Source organism: Scyliorhinus canicula, chromosome 11, assembly GCF_902713615.1.
Source record: "Scyliorhinus canicula chromosome 11, sScyCan1.1, whole genome shotgun sequence".
Taxonomy (NCBI): Eukaryota; Metazoa; Chordata; class Chondrichthyes; order Carcharhiniformes; family Scyliorhinidae; genus Scyliorhinus; species Scyliorhinus canicula.
This window is the reverse complement of record NC_052156.1, coordinates 150,620,807-150,630,803: the sequence shown is the minus strand read 5'-3', so window position 1 is coordinate 150,630,803 and position 9,997 is coordinate 150,620,807. Positions and strand designations below refer to the sequence as shown.

General features: G+C 58.9%; 1 protein-coding gene across 2 annotated transcripts in view; it reads right to left on the bottom strand.

The window, feature by feature from the left end:
- Positions 1–7,435, bottom strand: part of gtf3c6 (general transcription factor IIIC, polypeptide 6, alpha) — a 12,993-nt gene extending 5,558 nt beyond the window's left edge. Inside the window, exons 1-2 of one of the 2 annotated variants that reach the window (XM_038811733.1) lie at positions 7,147–7,435; positions 1,444–1,524 (exon numbers count right to left, since the gene is read on the bottom strand). In XM_038811733.1, coding sequence (XP_038667661.1) covers positions 1,444–1,524; positions 7,147–7,395 — 330 coding nt within the window. In that variant the 5' untranslated portion in view covers positions 7,396–7,435. The remainder of the gene's footprint in view (positions 1–1,443; positions 1,525–7,146) is intronic. The other variant, XM_038811734.1, reaches the window with a different exon arrangement.
- Between the last annotated feature and the right edge of the window lie 2,562 nt (positions 7,436–9,997).

The following is a 9,997-nucleotide window of genomic DNA, read 5'->3' as shown; positions in this document are numbered from 1 at the left end:
AATGGTTCAAGCAACCCCACAGTAAACAGACTGTATTAAACTTGGAGCCTGTTCCCTAATCAGAAGAACGGCTGGATGAAAAAGGATCAACGTCTATTTAGTTTTCCTTTTATGATGCTGGACACAACATTAATGAAATTGTCGATTAATCAATCTCTCTCAATTAATCTATCCAAACACGAGTGGAAAAACCTTGTAGCCAAAGTCACATGTTCCTTCCTAGCAAGCTACACTGACCACATGCCACATCTCAAATGACACATTTATTTCAAAAACATTAGTCTCTCACTTGCAATTGAATGAATCAATACTGACAGCTTCCAGCATTATCCAGATCATGTTCTGGTTCCATGATTATATGGAACAACCTTGGTCCCATACAGAATCATACAAAGCAGCTCCCACAAATGGGAGAATGTTCAATATCTGTGTGCTTGCTCCAAACAGGGAAGGAGGTAACACATATTTCCCTGCTGGCTCAGTGGCCTGTGTGAATATCAGCTCGCAACTGAATTTCCCTGCTAGCCAAAACAATTTGAGATTTATGCTTCCCACATTCACTAAAGAACAGGAGCTGGTGGGAGGTAACTGGAGAGTGAAAGGATAAATGACAGCGTGCTACCCATTGAACCACCTACCACTGCCACAATGTATCAGTAAAACAGCAGGGTTACTTTGTACAGCAATGGACAAGTACTTCTAAGATGATTTAATATATGAATGAAATGAAAAAATGAAAATTGCTTGTCACGAGTAGGCTTCAATGAAGTTACTGTGAAAAGCCCCTAGTCGCCACATTCCGGCGCCTGTCCGGGGAGGCTGGTATTCACAACATGGTAAAGAAATTACCTTAGGACATGGCAAAAGATTTTGCAGCCAATTAAATACTTTTGAAGTGCAGTCCTATCAGAGGCACGACAACCAATTTGCACACACCAAGCTCCCACAAACACTGAGATAAATGAACAGATCAGTGGTTTTTAAGGTGTTGGTAGAGGAATAAACATTGGCCAGGACACCCAGGAAAACTTTTGATTTTTCTTCAAATGATCTGATAAGATTTCTTTGTTTGCCTGAGGGGGTTAATGTCTCAACTGAAAGACAGCACGTCTGACAGTACAGCACTCCCGCAGTACCGCACAAGGGGGTCAGCCTAGATTTTGTGCTCACGTCACTGGATTGGAACTTGAACCCACAACCTCCTGACACAGAGGTGACTGTCCGAACCACAGTATTTTGATCAAGAGTTTACCCCACTGGGAAACTCCTCCTAAACACGGAGGACAATTGCTGTTAGCCAGAGAGAGAAGCCCACTTTCCCACATTATAGTATGGAACTCAGGGCAATATACCCATCGCAGAGAGCAGTTAGCATAAAACAGGGGCCCTTTGGTTATATACATGGCATGCATCTACCAGTCACACTGCCTTGTGTGCACTTACCACAATCTTGCACTCATTCCTGCACTTCAACAGGAAGTCTGGGTCAATGATCCCTGACAGCTCCACCACTACCAGCTGCTCCTGTGGAGTTTAAAAACAGGGGACCATCAGCTCAGCAGAGAGAGCCATCAAGCAACTTCTTCCACCAGCACATCATACAAGTGGGTCGAGGAAGGGAACAGTCAGACTGCATCAAAACCAAGTTTATTAGCAAATCCAGAAACTTATTGGCAAATAAGTGGGAGAGTTGTTTGGAAAAGGAGCAAAGAAAGAACAAACCAAACATACTCAGGTTGAGCTGAGGGAAAGTTTTTCTTTGTGTAGTCGCTGTTTTACTGTAGGAAACTCAGCAACCAGTTTAAGGTTGGGACATTTATAGTTTAGGTCTCTCAGAAAATTAAGCGATATTGAGAGTGGGAGGAAAGTGGAGTTGAAGTCCAAGGTCAGTCATGACTGTACTGAAGTAAAGATTCACCAGCATGATTCCTAAGATGGCATATTGTCATACTAGGAGAGTCAGAGTCTGTATTCACTGGAATCAAAGGGGATCTAATTGAAACATATAAATCTCTGCTAGGGCTGGACAGACTGGATGCAGGGATGTTGATTCCTCCAGTGGGGGACAAGGGGCCACCATCTCTGGATAATGGAGAGGTGGTATAGGACAGATTAGGAGAATTATTTTCACTCAGAGGGTGCTGAATCTGTAGAATTCTCTAATGTAGAATACAGAGGCCAAGTCATGAAATAGAAGGAAATAAATAGATTTCCAGACACCAAGGGTATTAAGAGGTATAGGGAGAGCGTGGGAGGATGATGTTGAGATGGAGGATCAGCCAAGATCATATTGAGTGGTGGAAAAGGCTGGAAGGGCATATGTGGTCCACTCCTACTTGTATTTCAATAGAATTCAGCAGGCCATTCGACCCATTGACCCTCTAAAAGAGCACCCTACCTCCCCCCCCCCCCCCCATCCTATCGTAGTAACCCTATTTTTATTTAAATAGTGTACCCAATTATTTGTTTTCCCCCAATTAAGGAGCAATTTAGCGTGGCCAATCCACATCAGATCCTACACATCTTTTGTGTTGTGGGGACGAAACCCAAACAGACACGGGGAGAATGTGCAAACTCCGCAAAGACAGTGACCCAGGGCCGGGATTCAAACTCAGCGCCATAGGCTGAGTGCTAACCACTACACCACGTGCTGCTTGCAGTAACCATACTTAACGTGCACATATGGCCCATCAAGTCTGCGCCAGCCCTTGGAAAGAGCACACTACTGAAGCCCACCTTATCTCCGTAACCCCACCCAACATTTTTGGACACCAATGGCAATTTAGCATGGCCAATCCACCTAACCCGAACTATGGGAGAAAATCGGAGCACTCGGAGGAAACCCACGCAGACACGGGGAGAGCGTGCAGACTCCGCACAGCAATCCAAGCCGGGAATCAAACTGAGGACCCTGGAGCAGTGGAGCAACACTGCTAACCACTGTGCTACCCTGCCACTCAGATAAATTATTTGCTTTTGGGGTATTAACTGAGAGGGCGAACATCAGCACAACTCCAGGTTTTTCGGAGTAATATCAGGGCATTTTCTACAACCATCTGAATCATGGAAATGGTTAGATCAGGGTCTGGTTTTAGGCCAGTACCAGTCCTTTGGCTGTCTGCAGATTACGTCCGGGGGGGGGGGGGGGGGGGGTACGGCAGGGGAAGGGGGGGGGGGGGTAGGGCAGGGGAAGGTGGGGGGGGGGGGGGTAGGGCAGGGGAAGGTGGGGGGGGGGGGGTAGGGCAGGGGAAGGTGGGGGGGGGGGAGGTAGGGCAGGGGAAGGTGGGGGGGTAAGGGCAGGGGAAGGTGGGGGGGGTAGGGCAGGGGAAGGTGGGGGGGGGGGTAGGGCAGGGGAAGGTGGGGGGGGGGTAGGGCAGGGGAAGGTGGGGGGGAGGTAGGGCAGGGGAAGGGGGGGGGGGTAAGGGCAGGGGAAGGTGGGGGGGTAAGGCCAGGGGAAGGTGGGGGGGGTAAGGCCAGGGGAAGGTGGGGGGGGGGGTAAGGCCAGGGGAAGGTGGGGGGGGGGGTAGGGCAGGGGAAGGGTGGGGGTCGGGGCAGGGGAAGGGTGGGGGTCGGGCAGGGGAAGGGTGGGGGGCGGGCAGGGGAAGGGTGGGGGTCGGGCAGGGGAAGGGTGGGGGTCGGGCAGGGGAAGGGTGGGGGTCGGGCAGGGGAAGGGTGGGGGTCGGGCAGGGGAAGGGTGGGGGTCGGGCAGGGAAGGGGGGGGGTCGGGCAGGGGAAGGGGGGGTCGGGCAGGGGAAGGGGGGGGTCGGGCAGGGGAAGGGGGGGGTCGGGCAGGGGAAGGGGGAGGGTCGGGCAGGGGAAGGGGGGGGGGTCGGGCAGGGGAAGGGGGGGGGGTCGGGCAGGGGAAGGGGGGGGTCGGGCAGGGGAAAGGGGGGGTCGGGCAGGGGAAGGGGGGGGGTGGGCAGGGGAAGGGGGGGGTGGGCAGGGGAAGGGGGGGGGCGGGCAGGGGAAGGGGGGGTCGGGCAGGGGAAGGGGGGGTCGGGCAGGGGAAGGGGGGGGTCGGGCAGGGGAAGGGGGGGGGGTCGGGCAGGGGAAGGGGGGGGTCGGGCAGGGGAAGGGGGGGTCGGGCAGGGGAAGGGGGGGGTCGGGCAGGGGAAGGGGGGGGTCGGGAAGGGGAAGGGGGGGTCGGGCAGGGGGAGGGGGGGGTCGGGCAGGGGAAGGGGGGGGTCGGGCAGGGGAAGGGGGGGGTCGGGCAGGGGAAGGTGGGGGGGGGGGGTAGGGCAGGGGAAGGTGGGGGGAGGTAGGGCAGGGGAAGGTGGGGGGTAAGGGCAGGGGAAGGTGGGGGGGTCGGGCAGGGGAAGGGGGGGGGTCGGGCAGGGGAAGGGGGGGGTCGGGCAGGGGAAGGTGGGGGGGGTAGGGCAGGGGAAGGTGGGGGGGAGGTAGGGCAGGGGAAGGTGGGGGGGTAAGGGCAGGGGAAGGTGGGGGGGGCAGGGCAGGGGAAGGTGGGGGTCGGGCAGGGGAAGGTGGGGGTCGGGCAGGGGAAGGTGGGGGTCGGGCAGGGGAAGGGTGGGGGTCGGGCAGGGCAAGGGTGGGGGTCGGGCAGGGGAAGGGTGGGGGTCGGGCAGGGGAAGGGGGGGGGGTCGGGCAGGGGAAGGGGGGGGTCGGGCAGGGGAAGGGGGGGGTCGGGCAGGGGAAGGGGGGGGTCGGGCAGGGGAAGGGGGGGGTCGGGCAGGGGAAGGGGGGGGTCGGGAAGGGGGGGGTCGGGCAGGGGAAGGGGGGGGGTCGGGCAGGGGAAGGGGGGGGGTCGGGCAGGGGAAGGGGGGGGTCGGGCAGGGGAAGGGGGGGGTCGGGCAGGGGAAGGGGTCGGGCAGGGGAAGGGGGGGGTCGGGCAGGGGAAGGTGGGGGGGGGTAGGGCAGGGGAAGGTGGGGGGGAGGTAGGGCAGGGGAAGGTGGGGGGGTAAGGGCAGGGGAAGGTGGGGGGTAAGGGCAGGGGAAGGTGGGGGGGGTAGGGCAGGGGAAGGTGGGGGTCGGGCAGAGGAAGGTGGGGGTCGGGCAGGGGAAGGGTGGGGGTCGGGCAGGGGAAGGGTGGGGGTCGGGCAGGGGAAGGGTGGGGGTCGGGCAGGGGAAGGGTGGGGGTCGGGCAGGGGAAGGGTGGGGGTCGGGCAGGGGAAGGGTGGGGGTCGGGCAGGGGAAGGGTGGGGGTCGGGCAGGGGAAGGGGGGGGGGGGGGGGCAGGGGAAGGGGGGGTCGGGCAGGGGAAGGGGGGGGGGCGGGGAGGGGGAGGGGTCGGGCAGGGGAAGGGGGGGGGGTCGGGCAGGGGAAGGGGGGGGGGGGGGCGGGGGAAGGGGGGGGGTCGGGCAGGGGAAGGGGGGGGTCGGGCAGGGGAAGGGGTCGGGCAGGGGAAGCGGGGGGTCGGGCAGGGGAAGGGGGGGGGGTCGGGCAGGGGAAGGGGGGGGGTCGGGCAGGGGAAGGGGGGGGTCGGGCAGGGGAAGGGGGGGGTCGGGCAGGGGAAGGGGGGGGGGGTCGGGCAGGGGAAGGGGGGGGTCATGCAGGGGAAGGGGGGGGGGGTCGGGCAGGGGAAAGGGGGGTGGGGGTCGGGCAGGGGAAAGGGGGGTGGGGGTCGGGCAGGGGAAAGGGGGGGTGGGGGTCGGGCAGGGGAAAGGGGGGGGGGGGGTCGGGCAGGGGAAGGGGGGGTGGGGGGTCGGGCAGGGGAAGGGGGGGGTCGGGCAGGGGAAGGGGGGGGTCGGGCAGGGGAAGGGGGGGGTCGGGTAGGGGAAGGGGGGGGTCGGGTAGGGGAAGGGGGGGGTCGGGCAGGGGAAGGGGGGGGTCGGGCAGGGGAAGGGGGGGGGGTCAGGCGGGGAAGGGGGGTGTCGGGCAGGGGAAGGGGGGGGGTCGGGCAGGGGAAGGGGGGGGTCGGGCAGGGGAAGGGGGGGGGTCGGGCAGGGGAAGGGGGGGGTCGGGCAGGGGAAGAGGGGGGTCGGGCAGGGGAAGGGGGGGGTCGGGCAGGGGAAGGGGGGGGTCGGGCAGGGGAAGGGGGGGGTCGGGCAGGGAAGGGGGGGTCGGGCAGGGGAAGGGGGGGGTCGGGCAGGGGAAGGGGGGGTCGGGCAGGGGAAGGGGGGGTCGGGCAGGGGAAGGGGGGGGGGTCGGGCAGGGGAAGGGGGGGGTCGGGCAGGGGAAGGGGGGGGTCGGGCAGGGGAAGGGGGGGGGTCGGGCAGGGGAAGGGGGGGGGGTCGGGCAGGGGAAGGGGGGGGTTCGGGCAGGGGAAGGGTCGGGCAGGGGAAGGGTCGGGCAGGGGAAGGGTCGGGCAGGGGAAGGGGGGGGGGGTCGGGCAGGGGAAGGGGGGGGGTCGGGCAGGGGAAGTCGGGCAGGGGGGGGGGTCGGGCAGGGGAATGGGGGGGGGGTCGGGCAGGGGAAGGGGGGGGGGTCGGGCAGGGGAAGGGGGGGGGTCGGGCAGGGGAAGGGGGGGGGTCGGGCGGGGGAAGGGGGGGGGGTCGGGCAGGGGAAGGGGTCGGGCAGGGGAAGGGGGGGGGTCGGGCAGGGGAAGGGGGGGTCGGGCAGGGGAAGGGGGGGGGGGTCGGGCAGGGGAAGGGGGGGGGTCGGGCAGGGGAAGGGGGGGGGGTCGGGCAGGGGAAGGGGGGGGGTCGGGCAGGGGAAGGGGGGGGGCGGGCAGGGGAAGGGGGGGGGTCGGGCAGGGGAAGGGGGGGGTCGGAGAAGGGGAAGGGGGGGGGTCGGAGAAGGGGAAGGGGGGGTCGGAGCAGGGGAAGGGGGGGTCGGAGAAGGGGAAGGGGGGGTCGGGCAGGGGAAGGGGGGCAGGGGAAGGGGGGGGCGGGCAGGGGAAGGGGGGGGCGGGCAGGGGAAGGGGGGGCGGGCAGGGGAAGGTGGGGGTCGGGCAGGGGAAGGGGTGGGGGTCGGGCAGGGGAAGGGGTGGGGGTCGGGCAGGGGGAGGGGGTGGGGGTCGGGCAGGGGAAAGGGGGGGGGTCGGGCAGGGGAAGGGGGGGGTCGGGCAGGGGAAGGGGGGGGTCGGGCAGGGGAATGGGGGGGTCGGGCAGGGGAAGGGGGGGGGTCGGGCAGGGGAAGGGGGGGGCGGGCAGGGGAAGGGGGGGGGCGGGCAGGGGAAGGGGGGGGGGGCAGGCAGGGGAAGGGGTGGGGGCGGGCAGGGGAAGGGGTGGGGGCGGGCAGGGGAAGGCACCGTTTCCCCTTTAATCTCAGCAACGGGAGGCGGGCCGGGCCTCACCTCCTCCTCCCAGCCCCCGTCCTGCGGCACCGGGACCATCCCCGCCGCCATCTTCCCGCCGCTCCTCTCCGCCAGCACCGCCAATCGATCGCCGAACCGCACCTCCAATCGAATTCGGATCGACGCCTTCCGCGCTCTCCGCAGCATCAAACGGGCCGCGTCCACTCCTCCAGTGAGAGCGACCAACCCCGAGACAAACAGCATTCAAAACAAAACACACGGAGAGCCTTTATTGACTGCACGGCGGATGAGCTTGCTGTGAGGTCCATCTACCCCCCCCCCCCCCCCCCCCCCCCCCCCTTGGCCTGGTGAAAGCTCCCAGTCAGAATTATCCGTTTGAAAAGTTGACAATCCGAGGGAATCAGCCTCTCTTCACGTTTCACAGCCAGAAGGGCAATGTCAGCAGAAACATCTGGATCCACATCAAAGGCTTCCCACCAAAATAAGTTCAAAAAAATAAATTTAGCATACCCAATTCTTCCCCCTCCCCCCCAAAAACAAAAATGAAGGGACAATTTAGCATACCAATCCACTTGGGGTGAGACCCACACAAAGACCGGGAGAATGTGCAAACTCCACACAGAGTCCCGAGGCTGGGATCGAACCCGGGTCCTTGGCGCTGTGAGGCAGCCGTGCTAACTACTGCGCCACCGTACCACCCTACCAAAATTAGTTGGTTTTTTTTAAAAAGGCAAATTACTGTGGATGCTAGAATCCAAATCAGAAACAGAAAATGGCTGGAAAATGTCAGCCGGTCTGACAGCATCTGTGGAGAGGGAGAGAGAAGGGAGCGAATGTTTCAAGACTGGATGGCTCTTCGTCAAATGAGTTCTAAGGTGGTTATCCATCACCACCAACACAAGCCAACAAATTACATGGTGTACATTCTTTGAGGATTAAGCTCCTGGAATTCATGTTATTTTCATCAAAGAAACGCCGACTAAGAGGAGATAGGAAGATTTTTAAATGACTGAAAACATCTTTTGTCCAGTTGCATTAATTAAAGTTAAGAGTATTAGGTAGTATCCCTTATCCCTTCAACCCCTGCTGCTTGAAAAATCCTCATTTGCAAACACATGAAGGATTGATGCAGTAGGAAATATATAAAGAAGGTCCCTCCACCTTTTTTATAGCCTCTCTGGTTTATTTTTGAATATACAGATCAAATTAGGATTAACATCCTATTGCTCCTTGTATCAGGGGTAAGAGTTTTGATAGAACAGTTGCTACTAGACTAAAGGGATAAATCAGCCAGGATTCTTGCTCCTGATTCTTCACTCCTCGAAAATTTACATGTGGATTTGCTTAATGGCTTTGGCTCTTTGCCCATTTCCCAAGTTCCAAGATGCTGACAGCACTTATTGAGTAAACAGGTCCAGGAGACAGGAATAGATAGGAGGAACACAGCATAAATAAATGTAACAGCACCCGTCTAACAAGACACAGTGCTCTCCCTGGTCTCAGTAATCTTCCATCAACATCAAATTTCCTTGCTGCCCTTTGTACATTATCTCAAATATCAGATATATCTAGAAGAGATAACAATGAATTATATGGCCTCAGGATGTACCAAAGTGCTTCACCATAATTTTGAGGTACAGCCATTGCTGTGATGTAGGGAGATGGCAGTCAATTTACACACAGTAAATTCCTACAAACCACAAAGAAGCAATGGCCTGATATCTGTTTCATTTAGTGACATTGATTGAGGGCTAGATGTCGACCAGGACATCAGGAAATGGTCCTGCTTTTCTTCAAAGTATTGCCATGAGAGTAATGATTACAACTGGTGAGGGAAGGGACACCAGCTTAACATCTTATTCAAAAGACAGCATATCCGACAGTGTAGCACGCCCTCAGTACTACACAGACGTGTGAGCTTTGATTATGTGCTCAAGTCACTAAAGTAAGGCTTGAAACCACCTTTTGACTTAGAGGTAAGAGCATTATCACTGCACAGCTGTCTCCTTATGGAGAAATTTAATTTGTGGTGTTATCCCCACCCATCCAAGATGGGGAACAGTAGTGAGGGTGAGTTGTTATACAAGTGTGACAGTGCGCAGCAAGTCAGTGAATTAACTTGGTGAGATTAATTACCAATGTAATATATCACATTGAAATATGTTGGACAGTTGTCCTATATTAGATACTCCAGAATTTATTAGAAGATCTCATAGTTGGGGGGTGGGGAGTAATGAGGAATGGATGTCACGGTGTTATAATGGTTAGTATTGCTGCCTCACAGAACCAGAGACCTGAGTTCGATTCCAGCCTTGGTGATTGTGGAGTTTGTACTTTCTCCCCATGTCTGCGTGGGTTTCCTCCTACAGTCCAAAGATGTGCAGGTTAGGTGAATTGGCAATGCTAAATTGCCCCTTAGTTTCCAGAGATGTGCAGGTTAGGTGGATTGGCCATGATCAATACGCAGGGTCACAGGGATAGGGTGGGGGGAAGTGGCCTAGGTAGTGTGCTCTTTCAGTGGATTGGTGCAGATTCAATGGGCCAAACGGCCTCCTTCTGCACTGTAGGGTTTCTATGGAGTTTACATTTTACATAGTGCCTGACATCACCTTAAACTGTCCCAGTAAGCATTTCAAAGCTAATAAAATGCTTCTCAAGCACCACTTTAATATAGGGAAGAGGAAGGAGAAGAGAGGAAAGGGAAGACCAGGAGATCAGTGCTGGATGACCATCTGGTTTCTGGTTCACTGCCACACAGAGGGAGAGAGAGAGAGAGAATTAGAAGCCCTACATTCTCCAAAGCTCAATGGCTACTCAGAGCAGGAGGTAATTGGTAAGATGCAAT